Here is a 25,270-nt window from a genome sequence, read left to right on the forward strand (position 1 = left end):
TAAATGAGGTTGCTCAGTCCTTATATTTACAAAATAAAATGTGGGAATAGAATTGATCCTGAATCCTGCTTAATTCTAACAATAAATTATTATTTACTTTTGAATACAGGGAAATATAAAAACCCAGTCTTGTTCATCTCCAATAAAAATTTTTATTAAAAATTTACTTTTGGCCAGACATGGTGGTTAATGCCTATAATTCCAGCACTTTGGGAGGTTGAGGTGGGTGGATCACCTGAAGTTAGGAGTTTGAAACTAGCCTGGCCAACATGGTGAAACACTGTCTCTACTGAAAAATACCAAAAAATTTGCCAGGTGCCACTGGTGGTGGGTGCCTGTAGCCCTAGCTACTCAGGAGGCTGAGGCAGGAGAATCGATTGAACCAGGGAGGCAGAGGTTGCAATGAGCCGAGATCGCACCACTGCACTTCAGCCAGACTCTGTACCTGAAAAAAAAAGAAAAAAGAAAAGAAAATTTACTTTTTTGTTGAATAGTTTTACATAAAACTGTAATATATTTTGGTTGTTTTAACTATTGTGAACTAACCATTGTAATGATTAGTTAATCTAGAAGAAACTTTGAAAAATTAGAGCTTATGGCCTTAGTATATTAAACAAATTATAGAATTTTAATTTATATATACATATTCACACGTATATATTTTATTTCAGATAGTATTACAAGGGGACTCAATAACATTCTCAAATGTAAAAATCTTTATAATAAATGTTAATATTTACAAGGTGCTAGAATTCAGACTCAAACATTTAAAATTATACTTAATTTCTGCAAGGGGTTAGCAGTTTTTCAAAATTATTTAAAGTGGTATATAAACAAAGAAATTTGAAAATCATTTTTCTAGAAGTCTACTCCTTTCTGTCCTTGATCCTCATCAGAATGCCATTTCTTGTGTGGTGAGGAGTGGGACTAAGTAGTCCTATATTTTCCCAGAGCAGGCAAGAATTCTCAGGCTGGATTTCTGATAGTTGCGTGCCTTCTGAAATTGCATGTAAAATTTAGTTTGTACATGAGTACATGCCTCCTCCTCTAGCAGATGTGTAATGTTGATCTGATTTTTAATAAGGTCTGTGACCTAAAAGGTTAAGAACTACTAGGGTAGTCTTCCTCTATCAGGAAGGCCAGAAGCTCTAAATTTTCAAAGTTTCTCCTATCTGTCTATTAGGACACCTCGTTTATTTCATGCTATGCTTTTCTCTCGGATACAAATTGCTAACCTGTTGCCTTTACCATACTGATATTTTCCTATGCCTGTTGGACATACCTGCAGTTGTGTATTTTTTCCCAAAGTCAGCCCCATCCCACAAATTAGGGCAAATTCCAGATTCCAGTGTTTCCATGATGCTTTAATGGAATAGAGTTAAACAAATCTGAACCTCTGGCTAGTCATTCATTCAACAAATATTTAAAACATGCCTCCTAACATGTCAGGTGCTACTCCAGGGGCTAGGAATACAATGGTGCACAGACTGTCAAGATCCTTTCTTTCCCGGTGCTTCTCTTCTAGAGAAGGGAGACTAACGAATACGTAAGAAACAAACAAGATGATTTTAGGCAGAGGTAAGTACTGTGAAGAAAATAAAACAGAGTGATATGACAGTGAGTGTTCTGAAGAGGTGGGGTACTTCAGAGGTGGTAGGTAAGGCTCTTTTTTTTCTTGAGATGGTGTCTCACTCACTCTGTCACCCAGGCTAGAGTGCAGTGGTGTAATCTTGGCTCACTGCAACCTCTATCGCCTGGGTTCAAGTGATTCTTATGCCTCAGCCTCTCAATAGCTGAGACTACAGGCGCATGCCACCACGCCCAGCTAATTTTTGTATTTTTAGTAGAGACAGGGTTTCGCCATATTGGCCAGGCTGGTCTCAATCTCTTGACCTCATGATCTACCCGCCTTGGCCTCCCAAAGTGCTGGGATTACAGGCATGAGCCAATGCACCCGACTAGGTAAGACTCTTTTAGGAGCTAACTTTGGAGCTGAAGCCTGAAGGGTGAGAAGAAAATAACTAGGAGGTGCACATAGCTGGTGCAAAGACCACCAGTAGGAAGGAAGTTTGTGTTTCTGTGGACTTTCTAGGCCATTACTGAGCAGGAGGAGAGGTGAGGTTGGTGAGGCATTTTATCCCAAGTGTAATGATAAGCACTGATGAATTGAAAGCACTGGAGGAATATAATATGGTTTACATTTTAAAACAAAAAACACTCTGGCTACTGTGATAAAAATGGATTGTATGGGGTTGATGAGAAGAGTTCAAGAGAAGAAGCAGAGAAACCAGTTGGCTACTGTGCTGGGGCCAGAGATTATGGCAACTTGGACCGAGGTAGAGACAGCATAAAGTAGGACAAGTCAAGATATACTTTGGAGGTGGAGCTGACAGGACTTGTTAATGGTTTGGATATGAGTAATGAGAAAAACAAGAGAATCAAGGATGACTCCTAGGAACTTACTTTTGAAGGATTGGGTGACAGATGCAGTAGATTTAAAGATACGGTTTGGGAACATTTAAAACATCTATTAAACAGTAAGTGACAAAGTGGAGAAGTCATTAGATATATTAGTCTGGAATTCAGGAGTGAGGTCAGAGCTGGAGATGAGAATTTGGGAGTAAGATACTTAAAACCTCGGTTGGCTGAAAAACAATTCCCCAAATATGTCTACGGTCCAATCCTTGGAACTTACAAATACAGCAAAAGGGACTTTGCAAATGTGATTAAGTTAAGGATCTTGAGATGAGAAGATTATCCTGGAGAGCTGGGCAGGTCCCATGTAGTCACAACAGTCCTTATAAGAGGGAGGACTGGCCAGGTGCTGTGACTCATGCCTGTAATCCTAGCATTTTGAGAGGCCGAGGCAGGTGGATCATGAGATCAAGAGTTAAAGAACAGCCTGGCCAACATGGTGAAATCCTGTCTCTACTAAAAATACAAAAATTAGCCAGGCATGGTGGCGCAGGCCTGTAGTCTCAGGAGGCTGACACAGGAGAATCACTTGAACCCAAGAGGCAAGGGTTGCAGTGAGCTGAGATTGCGCCACTGCACTCCAGCTTGGGCAACAGAGTGAGACTTCATCTCAAAAACAAAAAAAAAAAAAAAAAAAAAGAGGGAGGACAGAGAAGTTAGAATTGGAGAAGGTGATGTGGTAACAAAGGCAGAGACTGGAGTGACACAATTTAAAGAAGGAGGAAGGGGTTACAAACTAAAGAATACAGATGGCCACTAGAAGCTGAAAAAGGCAAGAAAATGGGTTTTCCCTCAGTGCCTCTAAGGAATTAGCCTTGTTGAAACCCTTGACTTTGGCCCAGAAAGACCCCTTTTGGATTTTTGAGCCCCAGAAATACGAGAGATAAATTTGTGTTGTTTTAAGCCACTAACTCTGTGGCAATTTGTTACAGCAGCAATAGGAAACAAATAGAGCCATTAAAATTAGATAAGATCACCTAGAAAGAGTGTGGATAAAGAAGAGAAGAAGACTGAAGACTGAGTCCTAGAGCACTGCAGAATTGAAGAGTGAAGCCCAGGAGGATAAGCCAGTGAGGAGTACCAACGTCCTAGGAGGAAAACTAAGAAAGTGTGAAGCCATGAAAACCAAAGGAAGAGTGTCACGGCAGGAAGAGTGGTCAGTTGTGCTGAATGCTTCTGAGAAGCAGATTAAGATGAGGCAGAAGAAATGGCCATTGCATTTGGCAAGACAGAGGTTGTTTGATCTTGTCAAGAGAAGTTCTAATAGTGTGTAGATTTAGGAAGGTTCTTAAGATAGTTGAAGAGAGAATGGGAAATGAGGATGTGGAAATTCTAAGTCCAAACAAACTGAGTAGTTTTTTGAGAAGAAGAATGAAGAAATGGAGGAGAATGTGCAGCTAGAAGAGTTTTGTGGGTTTTTTCTTTTTTTTTTGACCAGGGGGTCTCACTCTGTTGCCCAGGCTGGAGGGCAGTGGCACGATCTTGGTTCACTGCAACCTCTGCCTCCAGGGTTCAAGCAATCTTCCCACCTCAGCCTCCTGAGTAGCAAGGCCCACAGTTGCATGCCACCACATCCTGCTAACTTTTGTATTTTTTGAAAAGACTGAGTTTCTTCATGTTGCCCAGGTTGGTCTCGAACGTCTGGGCTCAAGTGATCCACCCGCTTCAGCCTCCCAATGTGCTGGTATTACAGGCATGAGTTACCACACCTGGCCTGTGTTTATTTAAAAAATGGGAGACAGAGTAGTGCATGTTTATACTCCACTGGGAAAGATCCAATGGAGAAGGAAAAAGTGGCGCAACATAGAGAGTGAATAACTGCAGGAATCTTCAATGAGGAAAGAGAGGTTTACTCATGCTGGCCTCGAATGGGAGCAGACTCTTTTTCCATTGTTACAGAAGAAAGGCAGAGAATATGGAAGAATATGGGTACAGATTGCAGGCAGGATGATAGATCTGATGACATGAAGATGAGACAGCTTCTGATTGCTTCTTCCTTCTTCCCTCCCTCCTTCCCTCCCTCCCTCCCTCCCTCCCTCCCTCCCTCCCTCCCTCCCTCCCTTCCTTCCTTCCTTCCTTCTTTTTTCTAAGACAGAGTCTTGCTCTGTCACCCAGGCTGGAGTGCAGTGGTGTGATCTCGGCTCACTGCAACCTCTGCCTCCTGGGTTCAAGCAATTCTCCTGCCTCAGCCTCCCAAGTAGCTGGGATTACAGGCATGTACCATCACACCCAGCTAAGTTTTGTATTTTTAGTCGAGACGGGGTTTCACCATGTTGGCCAGGCTGGTCTCAAACTCCTAACCTCAAGTGATCCGCCTGCCTCGGCCTCCCAAAGTGCTGGGATTACAGGCGTGAGCCACTGCACCTGGCCAACTTTCTAATTAAAGAGAGATAAGAGAATTACCAGAGACCTAGAGTTGTGAGTCTAGAGTGAGACCAATCAGAATGTTTGTGCAATTTTCTCCTGCCAAGTTCAAAGCAGATATGAAGCAAGTGAAAAGTTGGATTGGTCAGGATTGGGGTTTTGCCTGCCAAGTATGAAAGAGAGGCAAGGATGCTATGGGTGTTTGTAAGAGACTGCTAGGATAATGGGCAATGGGAATTAAGTAGTGAAAGGAGGGAAGTGAGAACATGAGGGGGATAATGGATAATAATAATATAATGGCAAACCCTACATCGTGGTTACTGGGCGGCAGGCACTGGTTTTAGCTTATTACATATAATAACATGTAATCTTATGACTACATTGGACAGTGAAAAAGTGCAATGGTCAGTGAATCAGAAGTCTCCTAGGAAGCCAAAGAATCAATGGGGTGGGAATATTTGAATAAATGAACCTGGAGACAAAGGAGACAGACTTGGGTGTGTGTAACCGCTGTCATCTGTTATAACTGTGTGACTGCAAGAAAGGCACTTTGCCTCTCTGACTTTCTATGGCATAAGCCAACAATAACCTATGCCTTTCAGTTTTCAGCCAGTTGTGTTTTTGTTACCTGCAACCAAGGGTTCTGACAATTATAATACAATTGTAATTACACAATTATGAGGATAGAGTGCTGGAGTATGTGGCTCACAGTGAATTTCTACAGTCACTAGCTCTCTTCCTTTTCCCCTTCCAGCGATGACCTCCAAGAGCAGCAAATGTCTCTTGTATTATTCCAGGAGCTTGAACTTGTGCTGGTCACAGCAGAGACGTGCTCTGAGGACACAATAGTTCTCCATCACATAAAGGTTAAAACTCAAGTTCCTAAACAAGGACCTTGTCCACACCTGTCCATATTTCCAGTCCAATATCTTGACCTTCCTCCCTCCTCAAACTTTGCCCTCCAGCTACTAGAGGTTCCCAGAAGAGACGACGCAATTCTCCCAACTTCTCACCTCTTGCACATGCTGTTTCCTCTGTCTGGATTTACTAGTTCCAAACTCAAGATGAGCTCTTTCTTCTCCAGAAAACTTCCCTGATTTAACAGCCAGACACAGGTGAGGGTCTCCAGTTCTCACTGAACTTCATAGCACTTCCATTGTAGCAGCTGCCACATTGATAGTAATTGATAGTTTGAGTACGCATCCCACCTAAGGATGATGTGGCAGGTGCCCAGGGTGCATCCCTTCCAACCAAGAACAAGTGCGTCAGGCCATGGTCCATACTCAGCTCCTCTGATGTCTTCACCTTCACCTCTCTCTTCATAAGCCTTTCACTTCCCTAACAAGCATGTAAGGACTGCCCCCACTTTACTCACCCCTCTCCCGAATACTCTTTGAGCTCATGTAACCAGACTACATCTGCTCACTCTTCAAGACTCTGTCTAGTCTCTACCTCCTCTATGCAGCTTTTCCTGCCCAACCCTCTCCACTGCAGGTCCTGTTAGGTATTTCTCCTGTGTTACCCCATCTTCCTGAGTCCCCTATTATAACTCTTGCCATCATCACTTCCCTGTCATGACCCATTCTCTTATCTGTCTCTAATGATCTGTGAGATTCTTGAGAATTGAGAGGTTTGCATTCAAATCTGTGTTCTCCCTGCCTATCACTAGTAGTTATTAAATATTTCTTGAATGAATGACAAGATAGAGATTCTGGCTCTTTGGAATTGAGGGTCAGACTCAGGGTTATGGTGATGCTATTCAGGTTCTAATTCCCATAAAGCCTGGGGTGGGGGCAGCAGGTGTTACCTCCTTTGTAACTTTAAGAGGATAGGGGAAGGTATCTGGGTCATAACTGTAATTGCCACCAGAACCACCCGATGTAGGTGTTATGCCCTATTTAAATAGATGTGGAACCTGAGACTCAGAGAAGTGGAATGCCTGCAGTAGGTCCTACAGCTGGAAAATACCTCAAGCCTATTTCAAGGTTCTTACAGAATTTCTGCAAAACGGAAGGTGGTAAAGAGTTGCCCTGTGTGCTTTGAGACAGGTTCTTTGCACCTGTTCTCTTATGTCTCTAGTGATCTGTGAGATCCTTGAGCTGTCAAACACCTACCTTAGACATGCATTTCCACAAGGCCTGTCCCTTTCTTTTCCTAGCTATGGCATTATTTCTCTCTCACTTCCAGAGCCCTGCAACTCAATCACACCACATAGACCATGATTACTCTTTAGCTAACTTAATTCTGGGATTGCTCAGTGGAGGTTATCACATAATGACTATTGATGAAAAGAGTTAAACTTTGTAAAATATTTTAAGAAATTTATTCTGAGCCAAATATGAGTGACCATGGCCCATGACACAGCCCTTAGGAGGTCCTGAGAACATGTGCCCAAGGTGGCCGGGGTACAGCTTAGTTTTATATATTTTAAGAAGGCATGAAACATCAATCAAATACATTTAAGAAATACATTGGTTTGGTTCAGAAAAGCGGGACAACTTAATGCGGGAGCTTCAAGGCTATAGGTACATTTAAACATCTTTTGGTTGACAATTGGTTGAGTTTATCTGAAAACCTGGGATCAATGGAAAGGAATGTTCAGATTAAGGTAAAGGATTGTGGACCAAGTTTTATTGTGCAGAGGAATCTTTTAGATAGCAGTGTTTAAAGAGAGCAGGTTGTAAAATGTTCCTTACCAGATTAAAAGGATGCCTGGTTCTTAGTTGGTTATCTCCCGGGTGTGGGAAGGAAGGAAAACAAAGGCGAAAGGGGATATAGAACATGGATTTTTCCCACAAGAGACTTTGCAGGGCAATTTTAAGGTATGGCAATGAAATATCATTTGGGGTAAAACATTTTGATTTTCTTCCTTGTTATGCCAGAGTCCGATTGGAAAGTAAGTCATGATATACACGGTCAAAACCCATCTGATGAGAATTTATGGTTTTTGTAGGCCATGACTCCCCAGACCCCTTAGATAGGAATTTGGGCAAGACAAAAAATCGGAGCTTAGTCTTCATGATCAACCCCACATGCCAGGCCTTGTGGTAGGCACCTAACATTCATTCAGTAACTACAGTAACTCTGTCCATTGTGTTCGGAGCAAGTTAAAAAGGCTGGATTGCTGGGGAAATGGAAAGAAGCCAGCACTAGGGGACTGGGTTCAAGTCTGGAAGGAAGGAGGGGTTGTTTAGCCCTAACTTTGCACTAAAGTAACCTTGGCTGAATAATTTAGCCATCTAAGAAAACGAGGCGATAGACACCACAGATGATCTCTGAGCTCCCTTGAAGATATCTGTATGAAAGATTCTCTCCTTTCCATGTCCCTTCCGTGCCACTATTCCGAGCATCAGCCTGATCCTAGGAGTGGTGACGTCCTGCTCAGCCGGGGGCTGCTCCTCAGTTCCCATAGAGGCAAGTCCAGGTCCTGACTTGGCCAATGGCCCTGGAGGCCGCTGAGCTCCCCAGGCCCACAGCCCAGAGAAGTGGGCGATAGGTCATTCCAGGACAAGGGGGCGGAGGCTCCAAGAAACTACGACTCCCAGGAGGCCACTGGGTGCCATCCGGAAGCTTGGGCCTGGTGCATGTTGGGAGCTGTAAGCGGCCTCCCGCCGCGCTTCATTGTTAAGACCGCTAGGCCAGGTACCCCGCGCGCATGCCCAGTCACGTCCCAACTAATTGGGCTTCTTTCCTTCCTGCAGGCCTCTTCTCTTTCCGGTCTTGCTGAGGCGCTCCTTTCCCCGCCCCGCCTCCGCCCTCTTTTCAGGGAATTTCGAAGGGGCGTGGCCTCCGGCAAGCGCGTCCCCAGGGGTGTGTATACGCGCGTTCACGGGAGGTTAAAGAGGGAGGGGACTAAACCTTGGGTGTGGGAGGCAGAGAGAAGACCGCGGGGAACGGAAAGCGCATGCGTCCTAGTGGTGCTGCAGCGCCCGGGGAGCCGCGGAGGGGAGGGGGGGAAAATGGGCGAGGGGGACTGACGCACGCGCACTGGGACACCAGATCCCCGCCTCCTGCTCCAGGTTTCCCCTCCTCCTTCACCACCCTCCCGGAAGTGGACCCGCCCTCGCGCCCACCAGCGGCCACCCCCCTGCGGCAGGCCCCGCCCACAAGGCTCCGCCCCTCCGGCTCTCCGCCCCCTCCTCTGGTAGTGGCGCCGGCTTGCATCCCGGTCGTGGCGGTTTTGGTGCCTGAAGCAGGGAGCGCGGAGTCGTTCCCGAGAGAGGAGGCCAGGCTATGCTCGCCGGTTTCCGGCGTTCCGCTCCGGCCAGCCAGAGTCTCTGTCTCAACCTGTGTCCGTGCCCCAGCAGTCTCCTCAGCCCGGCCCCGCGGCGCGATTGGCGGCGGCGCCCAAGGCGCGCCCCCTCCTCCGATGGCGGCGGAGATCCAGCCCAAGCCTCTGACCCGCAAGCCGATCCTGCTGCAGCGGATGGAGGGGTCCCAGGAGGTGGTGAATATGGCCGTTATCGTGCCCAAAGAGGAGGGCGTCATCAGCGTCTCGGAGGACAGGTATGGACTGCTGCCCTTCTGCCGCGAGGAGGGGCGGGACGGGCCGACGGTCCCCGAGCCCGCGTCAGGGGCTGTGCCTCCGCGTCGGCGCGTGTAGACTTGCTCCCCCAAGTTTTACTGTAATGCGCCTCTTGGCGGTGCCGGTGTCCAGCTGCGCGTCGCCTCCGCTGCGTGGCTCCGGGAGCTGGGACGGCGGAGTGCGCTCCGGCTTCACCCTTGCGGGAGCCAGGTGGCCCTCGGGGTAACGGTGCGCCGGCGGGACTTTGGTCCATCCCTGAGGACAGGAAGGAAAAAGGGAGAAGCCGCCCGGCCCTGCAGGTGTGTGCTTGGGAAACGATGCCCTGAGCCTCCTCTGCAAGATAACCAAGGGGTTGGGGTACTCTCTGCTACAGCTCCCAGGGTTTCAAACGGAGAAAGCAAATGCCACTCCCTTCTCCCAGGCATTCCCACCGAATCCAGATAGCCCAGACATCTTAGGCTGAATTCAATGAATATTCTAAGTTGTGCCAAGAGTAAGTTTAGGCTTCTGTGTGGTGCCTTCTCTCCTTTCCCCTCCTTATCTCTTGGAACTCAAGGAGAAGCACGTAGAACTTGTAACAGATCACTGCTGCAAATAGCTCTTGAGTTCCTTCCCTTTGCCTGTTTCCTTTATTTTTACTTAATTTTGCTTAATTTGCAGAAGTGGAACTAGTTGTTCTGCCTTCACATATTCTCCCTGTTTTGCGTTTTCGCTTTAACTGAGTGTCCTTTAATAATTGCAGAAATAAAGCTGATGAAGCTAATTTCTAGAGGAATGTTGCTTGAAGATAGTGTTATGATAATTTATCTGGAATTGTTTCTTTGCTAAAGTCCATATAAGCATTCTTAAAAAAGAACACCGTAGAGGTACATAACACAGGGGTTTTACAGTAGGTAGGTTTTCTTAATATAAGTTCAAATCATGCAGAGGTAAAGTGTCCTTTCTTGGTGACTCTCAAAATTGAGAGGCTAAGCAACAAAGTGCTCTTTGCTGTCTTTATAGTCGTTTCAGCACTTTGCATAGTGTGTGGCCTCAAAAATTGAGCTTGATAGGTTTGTTCATGTCTTATTCAGTGTAATTAGGATAAGTATATTAATGACATATTCTTGTCTACATCATGCTCGATACAAATGGCGCCTGATTAATTTCCAATGCAGATCCAATGGTAAACATTGTAAACATACACCAGCAAGCATTCTGCAATGAACAGAAGAAATTCATGGCTGAAATGGAATACATGGATGTAGGACCCTTTTGAAATTCGCAGAGAAGCTTTACAAGAAAGTTTGATTTTTTTCCATAAAGGCAAAATTTTATTAAAAAGACTGCTTCTGGACCTAGAAATTCTTTGTCACAGTATTGTTTTTATGGGATATATTCCATAAAATATATTGAAGGAATATATTGGTAGATGTCACTTTCCCAGTCTGTAACTACTGGAGATGGAACTAATCAATTTCTAACTGCTGTGGAAAATTCATATGCAAGTTTATGGAATCAAGAAAAGGAGAAAGGTAGTTAAACCTAAGCTCCTTTAATATTTTATTTATTTATTTTTTTAAGACTAGTCAAGTATGGTAGTGAGAAGGGGAGAAGAATAGAACAAGGAGTTCAATCTGTAACTGACTGTGAACAATTGAGATAATAAAACTACCTTCAGACCAGCCTAAGCTCCTTTAATATTAAGTTGTTATTATAGTATTGAAACTTCTGATTCCCATTTCACCGCATTTACCTTGAAGTAAACAGCTTTACTGGGGTATATTTTCAAGTGTTTGGAGACGCTGAAGTAGTGTATATGAATGAAACTGAAGAATAAATTTTATTTTATTATAGGGTGAAAGAAATGCAATGTTTAACTATATCTTAGCCTAATTTTCACTTTCCTAGTTTACAGTGTAAATAACAGAAATTATTTTGTCATGGAGTTACTGTTAAATAAGGTTTACCCATAAGTCTGGAATTATTATTAATATACATTTTTTATTATTCAAGTTGACAAGTCTGCTTCTTTGGGTCATGTACTCAAACATGAACATAACTTTGTTATTTAGAGCTCAGTTTTGGTTATGGTTTTCATTAGAAGAATTGATCTATCTTCTTGCTTTCCAAAATTCAATGTTAATGTCACTTGATATAATGCTAAATATATGAAAATGGAATATTGATTTTCATCACAACCTACAAAGCCATTACCATTCACTGCTTTGGCTAGAAACTAGTAATCTCCATTCCTGAACTCTTAAGGTTAAAGCCGCAAGTAATGTCTCATACCTGAATGGCCGTGTTCCATAAATTCTTATGAAACCCTGGTTTATCTTTTTGACCTTTGACTTTTTCATTGCCTTTATGTGTGCCTTTGAAAACACATAACATTTTCCATTTTAAACAGTGTTATACAGTATATGCTTCATGTCCATTTTATTTTCTCGTCTGTGAGTTCCCTAAGGAGCTTTGTGTGTCTTATTCATTGTATCATCATTAGGGCCTGACATGGTACCTGGCATGCAATAGGTCCTTAATACACATTTGTTGTATCAGTGACTGATGTGTTTTGTTGCTGTTCCAGAAAGCACAGCATCTTAACTATTGTAGGCTTTTAGTTGATATTTGTTGAATTAATTATATGATGACCTATGAAAGCCTTACGTGGACAAATATACACTTGTAGGAAAAGTACTGGACGAGGTGGACTTTAGAGTGCTTCGAAACGCCGAAAGTCCATGAGTTGCTTCATTTATTCTGTCAACAAACATTTGAGTACTTACTGTGTTCCAGTCACATGCGTACATGGTAATGATGAAAATGATAAGATCCTTTCAAGATGCTCACAATTTAGTGGAGGAATTTTAGAAGAACATTGCTTAATAAAAACAAAACTGCTACTTCCAAGATTTAGTACTGGAAAGAGAATTTGCAGATGGAGAAGAATGGCTGGATTCCACAATCCATGTTGTCCCCTAAATTTTACCTCCCTTTGGAGGATTCTTTCACTCAAATTGCCCTCAATAGTGGCCTGATAATACTCATGTCTTTAAGCCCAAAAGTGGATAAAAACTCTTGCCTTCAAGTTCCTTTTACCTGAGTTCAAACAGCCTTGAACTTTACTCATTATCAATGGAGGAAATATAAAGGAATAGAAGAAATATAAATACAATCTGATTTAAAATATAGATTTCTGGTGCTACCATAGTACAGAGCCTGTTTCAGAAACTCTCCACCCTTTTCTGAGTCTATCTTTGCCTTAGTTGTAGTTGGGTTATATACCCAAAGGGCATACCAAACTTTGACACTTTGGATACCTCATTTCCCCGCTTCTTTTTGGACTGTCTTTTCTGAGTGAATGCCATTTTAGCATTCCCTGCCTAGGAGCTTCCTTTCAGATATCTCCACTCTGTTTTGGTCAAGACTTATGTTTAGTCTACAGCTTAGCAGGGGCTCCTTTGTTTAGTGGCAGCCTCTTCAAGTGATGAAATCCAGGAGGGACCTCTCTCCTGGTGGGACCCAGTCCCATGCAGACCTTTGTATCTTCATAAGTTCTTTATAAGCATATCAACACAAGTCAGTAATCTTAGCATTCATACAGAGATTTTCAGTAACTAGGTAGTTTCTATTAGGCAATTATGGGAAATCATTCCCCCTAGGAGTTAACAACAGGTACAAACATTGTCCTCTGGGGTTGCCAATGAACCTCCTGCTTGTGGTTAGAAAACACCAATAATCTCTTCTACAGATGGGTGTTGCAGGGTGAGTAGGAGTTCTTGTGAAAAAGCCTTTCCTGTGGAGGAAAGGGCATTTTAGATAGAGGAGGCAAGAAAACTCCCATTCATTAAGAAGCACTAGAATGTCCTGATTAAGGGTAGACAACGGAGCCAATTGGCTTGAGTTCAGAACTCAGCACTCAGTGTCCTCACATTTTGAGGAATCTGGAAATTAGTGCCTGCAGGAAGAGTGACTCTGATAGCAAAAAGTACTGAACCCGTTGGATGAAAGATTTCAGAGTTCTTTTTCTGGATAAAAAGGCCTGTGTTGGTGGTAGGGTATGGAGAAGGAGGCTGTGGGAGAGAGAACTATAGGGAAGAAAGGTACTGGCGAGGGCGATATGGGGAACTGCTTTTTTATATTATGACTTTATTCAGGGCCAATTTATACAACATAGTTAGCTGTGTTCTCTCTAAGTCCTGAGGGCAGAGCACAAACAATTGTTAAGAGGGGGGTGAGATTTTTATCCCAATATATAGAAATCTGACCCCCAATGCCTAGCACAAAGGAGATAGGCATTATATGTTCCTTGAATGAATTAAGCAATGACTGGTGATCACTTTTTGAATTGAAATGGACCTGAGGATGTTGTGCGATTCTGTCAGCAAAGGTATTTAAGTTGAGCCTGAGAAGCCGGGGTGACCAACAGTACAATATGGGATGGGAGTGGGAATGGGCTGGAACAAGGGGGTTGGATTTTTTTCTGCTTCAAGGGCCTTTTTTTTCCAACTCCAAATTACTATGATTTGAAGTGGCCATGACTACTTGACTATTTCCTGAAAAAAAAAAGTTAAAATTTTATTTCGTCTTATGTATCCTCATAGTATTGGTTCATTTACCATTAATTCTTTGTATTATGAAATTGCACTATCTCAGTTCTCTGCTTCAACCATTAGTTTAACTGATAATTAGACCTTGGTGCAGTTCAGTTGAGCTCCTGATAGAGTTTTATGTACCATGTATTTTATAACATTTGCACAATTTTCATAAGAAATGCAAATCAAAGTTTTACAGTGCCAAGCACAGTTCTGAAAGTTGAGGACTCTTCAGAGTGAGGGAGTGAGGGCTCTGAAGTCAGCAAAATTAGAACCCATCTAAACTAATTTTTGAGTGTGTGAAGTCTCTAATAGCATAAAATTAATACACTTTCCACTGCGCACTTGAGACTCGTCACTTGGTGGTAATAATTGTGGATTTCAAGGTCCCGAAGAGGGAACTTGTCCTGTATAATTGTGTAAAATTAGACTTTTACTCCGAATTCAAAACATGAAGCACTCTCTTCATGCTAGCAAATCTTTCTGGAAACAGGCTGTCTCTGTCTCTAAAGGTCAGAAACAGACTGACTTTTTAAGGAAAGATCACTATGGGAAAGCTTATTTGAGGAGGCTTACTAGAGTAGGATTAGCTTCAAGTGATCCCAGAGCTCCTGACAGTTCTGAATTTCCTATTTTTATATTATCAAACCAGAGTCTGTCCAGGACTTCACAGATCTTAATCAGTATATATTCATCCAGATATTGCAACACTATGGGAAAGTTAGGGTGGCAATTCCGACACTCTTAAAATGAGTGATTTTTAAGTCATGAAATCCTGACCATCTGTCTTACACCTCAAGTGTTACTAATCTTATTTTGAAAAAGAAATATAGGTAAAAAATCATAGGATTTAAGTAGCTAGAAGAAACTTTAGAGAGATGGCCTTTTCCAAACAAACAAAATCGAAACTTTAGAAAAGGAAATGTGAGTTTTTACTTGCGTAGCATCTTTCTCTGGCTGTCTCTTTTCACTTTGCATTTGGCTTTGAGAAAGCATGGAGAATCATCTTCATGTCATTAAAAATAACAGTTTGGGGGAAATTACAACACTTAGTGGCATTTAGAAATCAAAAAGTAGATTGTGGTTTAAGACTACTGCAGTTGGTGATTTGTTGATATCTGTAACACTAAACTAAATTGTGTACAGTATATACTTATCTGAGAAGAGAATGAACTACCTTACCAAGCTTTTCTTCTCAACTATTGTCAGAATAGAAAGAATTCAAAAAGAGATCACACTGCTTTATTTTTATATGAGTAGGTCTCCCAAGGAGAGTGTTACAATTAACCTAGAAATTCCCTGATAGAGAAACAAACAAAAACAAACAAACAAACAAACAAAAAACCTCCCCTTGTGCAGCTTCAGCAAGCAGTCTTATTAACTCTTTAAAAACTTTTTTAAAATTTAAGGACGGGGGCCTCTTCATCCAAATATTTTATTTAGTCCTTAGTAAAAATTAATTGAGAAGTATAATAAACTAACCAGTAAGACCAAAAAAGAAAAGAAAATGTTATCTGCTTGTCTCTTCTTGGCAGGGAGTGCTGCTTTATGCTCTCCTGTGCCTTTAATTTAAGGATTCTCGGAAAAGAACTGGGACTGGGAGTCTGATCTCAGCTCTACTCGGCATTGACCTTGGCATTTCCTGGGGCATTTCATCACTCTAAGCCTCAGTTTGTCCATCTGGCAAAGGACGGGGTTAGATTTCCTAGCTATGACTCCGGTACTGTGATGTGCTTCTGTAGTGACTAGATAAGTAGTCTCCACAACCATATCATCCTAAAATCTCAAGTGGAGGAAAGCACGCATTAGGGAAAAAGCAGCATACTTGTGTGAAACTGTCAGCACCTCATGGTGCAACCGTAAAACGATGCTTTCTGGAGCCTTTGGTTGGCAGCGGTTATTTATTCCTGGATGAAATATTAAGAAGTATTTGTTTTGTGTTAGTGCCTAACACCCAGTTGAACTGGACTCACTACATTCCTACTTCTAGACGAGTCCTTTAGTTTCAAACAATTTATCTCTGGGTGGTTTTCTAGCACCCAAGTCAGGGCCTGGGTTATCTAAATGAATGCTTTGGAAATTTTTTTGACCACAAATCATAGTAAAAAATATAGTTAGCATTGCTACGCTGACATACTCTTTCACACATATACACACATATGATAGAAACAAAGGTTTTATGAAATGGTATCCTCTTAATGTGACATGCACACCATTTTCTGTTCTGTTGCAGCCCTTATAAGATCCTAGTTGTGACCCTTTCAATTTTGTGACTAACTAAAGGGTTGTGAACAACAGTTTGAATTACTACAGAGCTTTAGAAGAACTGGTAATGTTTCGTACCTTCTTTTTCTCCCGTTATGTAGTTTCGGTTTTTTAGAAGATGGAAATGTAATTCGACTTGGGGACCTTCACCCTACTAGCCTACCCCACCTCTGGCCTGGCCTGCTTTTCTGAAATCCCACTGACATTATAGAATTGACCCAGACTGACTGGAAGCCTTCAAATCAAGAGATAACTGTTCTAAAGCCTTTTAGCCCAGAGCCAGAGAGGGCTCAGAAAAAAAGTAGGAATGTACCAAATTGAGCATTTGCTATTGTTTGAGTGTCTTCATTTTGGCTTCCTGTTATTTATTACTGAGTTAGGACTCAGAAATGATGCATCACATCTGAATTATGAATGTCACCGGGTGGGGTGGCTCACGCCTGTAATCCCAGCACTTTGGGAAGTTGAGGTGGGTGGATCACCTGAGGTCAGGAGTTCGAGACCAGCCTGGCCAACATGGCGAAACCCTGTCTCTACTAAAAATACAAAAATTAGCTGGGTATGGTGGTGGGCTCCTGTAATCCCAGCTACTCGGGAGGCTAAGGCGGGAGAATCGCTTGAACCCGGGAGGCGGAAGTTGCAGTGAGCCGAGATTGTACCACCACTGCACTCCAGCCTGGGCAACAGAGGGAGACTCCATCTCAAAAAAAAAAAAAAAAAAAAAAAAAACAAAACAACAACAAAAAAAAACAAAAATAAATAAAATAAAATAAAAATAAATAATAAATGTCAGTTGCTGACTTCTCTGTGTGACTATGCTTTTCTTTTTAGCTGGGCAGATTTACTTATAATATGGAGCTATTTAGAGATTTTATGTATTTTCCATTGGTTATTAAATTATCTTTTCTCCGATTTCTAAGGATCAACTTAAATTTTAAATAATTATCATAATAATCACTCTGAAGTGTGTTTACGTTTTAAATAAAGATAATAGGCCAGACATGGTGATTCACACCTATAATCTCAGCACTTTGGGAGGCTGAGGTGGGAGCACTGGCTTGAGGCCAGGTGTTCAAGACCAGCCTGAGCAAGATAGCAAGATCCTGTCTCTACAACAAATAAATAAATAAAAGATAATAACCACAATAAAGAATTAGTGCTCATAAACCCCTTAGCACAATGACTGTTAGTATTTCATATATTTCCTTCTAGCAGTTTTTCTAATGCAGTTTTCAAAAATATGATTGTAACACACTTTTATGTTCTTGCCCTCACTTAAACTTTTGCCAGCACCTACCTAGATTTTAACCATCATTTTAAGTAGCCTTATATTTTTGCTTTCCTTCAGTATTCACTCATATTTATTTAATGATTATACTGTATATACTTGGCCCCTGATCACCCATCGTGAACAAGACATATCCTGCTCTCAAGGTACTGGTAATCTAGTCACTACATCATAATTTATCTTTTCCCTATTTATTTACATTATTTTCAGTTTTATAAATGTTACGATGAACATTGTTACATGTACAGGTGTCCCCTTCTATCCCCCACTCTGAGTTTTTTGATTATTTCTTTAGGAAAGATTGTAAGAAGATTGCCATATTATTTTCCAAAAAGTTTATGCCACTTTAAAATGCTTATAGTTATGTATGCATATGAGAATATTAGTTTTGCCATACCTGACCAGCCATGGATATTATTATTTTAAAATTCTTTTTCATGATTTGCTTGATAAATGGTGGCACTTTATTGATGTTTATTTGTATTTTTTTGGCTGACAGTCAGTGAATATTTTTCTGTTCATTTATTTCTAGTTATTTTTCCTTTTTGAGTTGTCTGTTTCTGTCCTTTGTCCATTTCTCAATTGAAGTCTTTTGGTTCTTCTTAACAATTTCTTTTACATATATTCTTTTTTTCTTTTCTTTTTTTTTTTTTTATTGAGACAGAGTTTCGCTTTTGAACCTGGGAGGCAGAGGTTTTTTTATTTTTTTATTTTTTTATTTTCTTTATTATACTTTAAGTTCTAGGGTACATGTGCATAATGTGCAGGTTTGTTACATATGTATACTTGTGCCATGTTGGTGTGCTGCACCCATCAACTTGTCAGCACCCATCAACTCGTCAGCACCCATCAACTCGTCAGCACCCATCAACTCATCATTTACATCAGGTATAACTCCCAGTGCAATCCCTCCTCCCTCCCTCCTCCCCGTGATAGGCCCTGGTGTGTGATGTTCCCCTTCCCGAGTCCAAGTGATCTCATTGTTCAGTTCCCACCTATGAGTGAGAACATGCGGTGTTTGGTTTTCTGTTCTTGCGATAGTTTGCTGAGAATGATGGTTTCCAGCTGCATCCATGTCCCTACAAAGGACACAAACTCATCCTTTTTTATGGCTGCATAGTATTCCATGGTATATATGTGCCACATTTTCTTAATCCAATCTGTCACTGATGGACATTTGGGTTGATTCCAAGTCTTTACTATTGTGAATAGTGCCGCAATAAACATACGTATGCATGTGTCTTTATAGCAGCATGATTTATAATCCTTTGGGTATATACCCAGTAATGGGATGGCTGGGTCATACGGTACTTCTAGTTCTAGATCCTTGAGGAATCGCCATACTGTTTTCCATAATGGTTGAACTAGTTTACAATCCCACCAGCAGTGTAAAAGTGTTCCTATTTCTCCACATCCTCTCCAGCACCTGTTGTTTCCTGACTTTTTAATGATTGCCATTCTAACGGGTGTGAGATGGTGTCTCATTGTGGTTTTTTTTTTTTTGCAATCTACTCATCAGACAAAGGGCTAATATCCAGAACCTACAAAGAACTCAAACAAATTTACAAGAAAAAAACAAACAACCCCATCAAAAAGTGGGCAAAGGATATGAATAGACATTTCTCAAAAGAGGACATTCATACAGCCAACAGACACATGAAAAAATGCTCATCATCACTGGCCATCAGAGAAATGCAAATCTTTTACATATATTCTATAAATATAGTAAGACTATTAACCCCAGGCCTGTTATATATCCAGATATACCTTACATTTTGTTGTTTGCCTTTTCATTTTTTATATAGAAAACATTTACTTTTAAGTTTAGCTCTCAAAATTTATTTATTTAAACAATTTTAAAATAAGAGACAGGGTCTCACCATGTTGTTCTGGCTGCAGTGCAGTGGCCATTCAGAAGCACATTCCCGCTACTGATCAGCAAGGGAGTTTTGACATGCTCTGTTTCCGACTTGGGCCAGTTTACCCCTTCTTAGGCAACCTGGTGGTCCCCAGCTCACATGAGGTCACTAGATTGGCGTCTTACTTAGTGTGGACACCTGATTAGCATAGCGCACTATAGCCCAGAACTTCTGGGCTCGAGTGAACCTCCTGCCTCAGCTTGCTGAATAACTGGGACTAGAGGTGTGTGCCACCACACACCTTTTTTTTAATAATTGAAATTTCTTCCGTAACTCCTAATTTTTGAAAGTAACACTTTGCCCGGAGAGCCAGTGATACTCATTTTTCTTTCATCTTAGTTATATAATTTGATGAAAAAATAACTTTTTGATTTGTTTGAAGTGTATTTCATTAAGTGGCATAATTTGGGAAGTATAAATGGATTTTCCTAAAACTTGCTGTTAATTATTTCAACATTACTTATTGAGTGGTCCTTATATTTTCTTTTGTATTTATTTGTGAAACTAATTTTGTCACAAACTTTAAGTTCTCATAATCAACAGGGCCTGCTGTGGCCTCTGCTGTGTCTTAGGGAATCTCTTTGCCTCTTTTAGTGCCAGTTCTACACTTTTAATTATTGTAGCTAATGAGTTTTTCTTGACTTCTTGCCATTATGTGTCTGCAATGATAGCCCTAATCTCTCTGGCCAGGTCATCTGGCTAATGGGAAAGGAATCAGATATTGGCTCTTTCCAAAGCCTTAAGATTTTACAGTCTCAGTTTCCGTGTCTGCAAATTGGGAATAATGACTCTTTCTAGTATTGTTGGGAGGTTTACATAAGATGATCTTCCTGCAGCACCTGCAGCACTTGGAGCATCGATGGCGCTCAGTCAAAGTTTGTTTTATTTTTTGTTTATAACACCAGCACACCTCTAAGCAGGTAAGCTTTTTCTGTTGCCATGGTTCCATTAAGACTATTTTGAAACTCACTTTGGATATACAGAGTTTGGGCTGTTGAACTTGTTTTTTGTTTTTCTAGAGTTCTGAGCCCCTTTTTTCTTCTCTGATATAGAAGGGTGGGGTTAACTCTGTCATCTTTGTACCACCACTTTCCAAATTTGCCCTGTGACAGCCAGTGGTAAGGAGAGGTGTGTGGTGGGTGGGTGCTGTGCTCTCCTTTGCAGGCTTCTCTCTCTCTCTTCATTTGCTATCTTGCCCTGAAATGGTGTGTCCTTTGTCCCCACTGGTCTCCTGGACAGCAAGGGTTGTATCTTCCATGGCTTCCATAAGGAATATATTTAGGAAAGGATAAAAGTTTAACTAAATTGTTCTTAACCAGAAGCTTAGGCATTATAAACTGGCAACTAGCAGACTGAAGTCCACCCTTGGACAGATTTAGAGTGGTCCACACACAGTGTTTTTAGAAGTTTTGAATTTGTCGGCAAGGTTTAAACATATGGACTTCACATAAACATCCAGATTGCCAGCTTCTCTTGACACATGGGAAGACGGAGCTGTGCCAAGCCATGAAATTACCTCCTGCGGACCCCTTGCTCCTGCTGTGCCTGCTGGGGCTAAGGTCCTCTGAGCTGGCTGTGAGAGGTGAAGGTTTGCTGCCATGGCTGCCTGCCGGTGGGAAAGCAGCACATGAGACCCAGAAAGCCTTCATCGAAAATCTGAAATGCTTCCCCTTTTTTGGACTAAGTAGTTAGAGCTTTTTTGATATTTAGAAGAGGAAAAAGAAAAAAGGAAATCAAAAGATAGCCAGAAAGCTCATGTTTCTAGAAACTTAGGTGTGGGCCAAGGGTGGAAGCATATACATAAAAAATCAAGACAGCTTTTATAACAGATGCTGATGTACCCAGTAAATATAAAAATAAAGGTGAGTATTGGTAAATTAAGGATGGCGTTTACCCTGATTCCCTGTCTGGAGGCATTTTTTGGGGGGCCAGGGACTGGAGTCAGAGAAGCCTGGGTTTGACTCTTTGCTCTGCCACTTCATATTTAAATACATTTAAATTCTAGTTTTAGAAAAGCTTAAATTACATTGTTGCTTTTTATTTTGTGCATCTGGATTAATATTCCTGGAATCAGTTTACATGCCTTGTTAGAATCTCAGTAACCTGTTTCAGTGTTCATTGGGGGAGAAGGAGTGTTGGAATGGCTAATTTATTTCATTATATTTTGATTTGGGGGATATTTTTGAATTTATATTTGAATGGTTTAATTAATTCTCTTTACATGTCAAAGCTTAGATTGTTAAACAGTTTTGAAGGATGAATAATTTTTATCTAGAAAATTAAATTAAGGAGGTTAATCTGCATACGTAGTTAGCTGAATTGGCATGCTGTTTGAATGGATTCAATTGGTTTGGAGTTTGGTTGCAGTGTGACTTTTCTGACTTATTTTTCTTATTGAGCTTCCATTTGGGAAATTTCTGTCACATCAGATGTGCAAAATATAAATCTTTGAGCTTGTTGTGGATAGGATAGGGCAAAGTTTGAGAAAGTAAAGTTCACTCAGTCTGAAAAGGTTCTGTCAACCTTAAATAATGAGATTCAGAAAATATGATTTAAGTACAGTTTATTTGAGTGCAAAGCTTGAGGATGATCACCTGGAAACACTGACTCCAAGTGAATGGGGTCAGTGTTCCAATGTGAAGTCAAGGTTTCACTTACATAGGTAGAGACAGAGAAGTTCCAGCAGGATTATATCGTTCATACAAGACCAGAACATACACCACAGCAATTTGATTGGTTACAGATTGCTACATTCCAGGGAAGATTCCTTACTCCGTGAGAAGGGACAAGGATCTGAGGGGGTCTTATCTCTGGTGCTGCTTGGCATTTTAATTATTTACAGAAAAAATGGCAGAAGTTGCAGCTGTATACCACGTGACTTGGGCTGCGTAGCCATATTCCTCTCAAGGCTCAGAATAAGTTAAAATTCCAACAGCTTTAAGTTGGAGTTATTTTAAGTTTGAACAATTTTATTTCACAGTTCAGTGTAGTATATGGAGAAGAATTGGTCCAGAAAAGTTCTTTTGAGACTCTGGGGGCTTGTGTGGGCTTGTCTACAGGTAGATTATATTTCTCCAGGGTGTGGTCCTCCTCTCACCTCACTTTAATTTTTTGTTTTCTTTTTTAAAATGTTCTACCTTACTCTTTACCAATTTCTCATTATTGAATTAGTGGAAGTATAGATCATTGTCAGGATTGAACCCAGAAGAACTGTATACTATATACCAAGTTGTTGCTTTATTGATCAGTGAACAAAAGATTGAGTTCTTGAGATTACTGTGATGAGATTTCCAGTGCTCATAGGCACTTTTCTAAGGGTCTTTGGCTATAATTGAAGTTCTTATATTTTGGTCATAAGAACTTCAGTGATGTCCTTATCATTATATAATTATTGGGAAACTACATTCTTAAGCTTGAAGGACTGAACTTGAACTTGAAAGCTTTTGAAGCAGTGAACTGTTTTCACATTGCACAAGTAAGTTTGTCCTTTGAGGGATGCTGCTATAGTCACTATTTTCAGGACCCAGCATTGCTTATTTCTGCTTTTTCAAAATTTTTGCTTAAAAAGTTGATCCGTCTGTTGCTTTTGTTGCCTAGTAGTTCATGCTTATGTGTGTGGAAAAGTGAGGTTAATGATGGCAACAAATCCTGGATGGATTTGCAGAGAGAATGGGATCTAAATGACAGAAACATTTAGTTACTTGAAATGGAGTTTAGCTAGGAGATTGCAACAATTTGAAATTAAATAATCGTAGTACAAAAGAAGTAAGGTTTTAAAAATATTACTTATTTGATAGTTTGTTTCCCTTGATGAAATTCTGAATATTTGAATGAAAAACAGCAGGTAGAAATAGATACTAGCATTTACATTTACAAAATAATCAACCTTGGTGGTTATTAGTTGATGGTACATGTATATGCAAAATTCAGAAGGCTGTGATGAGAAAAGTCTCCTTCCCACTCACGGGTTTTAAGATTTTGTGAAAGGAAAACTGATAGAATTTGCACAAGCTGTAATGTATATGCCCTGATATGGATCTGTGGGCATTTCTGCTTCAGCTGTGTTAAACTTTTCACTTATAAAGCTGCTTTGGTGGAGGCAGGTGTGGTGGCTCACGCCTGTAATCCCAGCACTTTGGGAGGCTGAGGTGGGCAGATCACCTGAGGTCAGGAGTTTGAGACCAGCCGGGCCAACATGGTGAAACCCTGTCTCTACTAAAAATACAAAAATTAGCTGGGTGTCCATCCTGGCTCACATGGTGAAACCCCATCTCTACTAAAAAATAGAAAAAATTAGCCGGGCGTGGTGGGGGCGGGGGGCGCCTGTAGTCCCAGCTACTCAGGAGGCTGAGGCAGGAGAATCGCTTGGACCTGGGAGGCGGAGGTTGCAGTGAGCCGAGATCGCACCACTGCGCTCCAGTCTAGGCAACAAAGCGAGACTCTGTCTCAAAAAAAAAAAAAAAAAAAAAAAATTAGCTGGGTGTAGTGGCAGGCATCTGTAATCCCAGCTACTCAGGGTGCTGGGACAGGAGAATTGCTTGAACTTGGGAGGTGGAGTTGCAGTGAGCCAAGATTGCGCCACTGCACTCTAGTCTGGACAACAGAGCGAGACTCTGTCTCAAAAAAGATAAAAATACAAATAAATAAAACTGCTTTGGGAGGTCAGGGTCACAGGGATGCTAAGACTGCTGCCTTGGTACTTTTCTGCTGATGCCACAGTGGCCCCCTCTCTGAAAAAAACAGCCCTCCTAGGTCCAGGAGGCATGCAACAAGGATCTTTCACACAGGGCAGCCAAGTCTTACCCCTCTACTATCTCTTCCTGAATATGGAGGAAAAGTTCTTGGTCTGATCCCTGAGGAATTCCTCATTTCTTTATCCTAAAACCACTGTAATAGGACTGTGTGTACTCAGAAATGGGTTTATTTTGTATTCTCTATCCAAAGAAATATATGTGGTTATCCTGGAGAACTTTTCTACTCTATCAGTAGTAGGGATACTTGTCTATGTAATTAAAAATATTATCCTCTATTAGAGAATTTGCTGATGAACTCAGTGAACAAAAAATTGCCCAATTAGAAGAGGTGAAGCAGGCTTTTCTCAGACAAATTCAGCAGGAGATTGATTTGGAGAAGTCACAGCAGGCACTGGTTCAGAAGTGTCATTTACTTTTTTTTTTTTTTTTTTTTTGAGATAGAGTCTCGCTCTGTTGCCAGGCTAGAGTGCAGTGGTGTGATCTTGTCTCACTGCAACCTCTGCCTTCCAGGTTCAAGCGATTCTTCTGCCTCAGCCTCCCGAGTAGCTGGGACTACAGGCGTGTGCCACCATGCCCAACTAATTTTTGTATTTTTAGTAGAGACGGGGTTTCACCACGTTGGCCAGGATGGTCTTGATCTCTTGACCTCATGATCTGTCCACCTCTGCCTCCCAAAGTGCTGGGAATATAGGCGTGAGCCACCGCTCCCGGCCTTAGAGTTGCCATTTACTTTTTTGACACCCAGAGGAATAACATCGCTTTAACCGTGAAGGCTACTTACTGAGAATAGCTGCATAAAGTATAGAAGGCTATAAAGAATTGCCTGACTTTCATATCTCTGTGCAGAATATTATGGGAGAAGCACAAAGTGCAGAGCATCTCTGCACAGCAAGAAAAGGAGACATTTGTCAAGCGCATTGCACAGTAAAGCTGCTCACAAAAGAAGGCTCAAGCACAGCCAGCTCTATTAACGTATCTATCCCAATTGAGACAGCTGGAAACAGTTGACTGACTAAATGGAAGCTGATCTATGTAACAACATGTTTTTGTGTCGCTGTCTACTGAAGTTACTGTATATGTTTCCTAAAAGTGAAAAGTTTGCC

At 41.5% G+C, this 25,270-nt stretch overlaps 2 protein-coding genes across 3 annotated transcripts in view; both read left to right on the forward strand.

Annotated features, from left to right (window-relative positions):
* LOC126940470 (peptidyl-prolyl cis-trans isomerase NIMA-interacting 4-like) overlaps positions 1 to 25,270 on the forward strand; it is a 1,058,238-nt gene that overhangs the window by 511,747 nt on the left and 521,221 nt on the right. The gene's annotated exons all lie outside the window — the stretch shown is intronic.
* The window catches only part of WDFY2 (WD repeat and FYVE domain containing 2), a 177,117-nt gene continuing 160,301 nt past the window's right edge, over positions 8,455 to 25,270 (forward strand). The window contains exons 1-2 of one of the 2 annotated variants that reach the window (XM_050766303.1): positions 8,455 to 8,649; positions 8,859 to 9,345. In XM_050766303.1, coding sequence (XP_050622260.1) covers positions 9,209 to 9,345 — 137 coding nt within the window. In that variant the 5' untranslated portion in view covers positions 8,455 to 8,649; positions 8,859 to 9,208. Of the gene's footprint in view, positions 9,346 to 25,270 lie in introns of both variants that reach the window. The other variant, XM_050766304.1, reaches the window with a different exon arrangement.

This window comes from Macaca thibetana, chromosome 17 (genome assembly GCF_024542745.1).
Source record: "Macaca thibetana thibetana isolate TM-01 chromosome 17, ASM2454274v1, whole genome shotgun sequence".
Lineage (NCBI taxonomy): Eukaryota > Metazoa > Chordata > Mammalia > Primates > Cercopithecidae > Macaca > Macaca thibetana.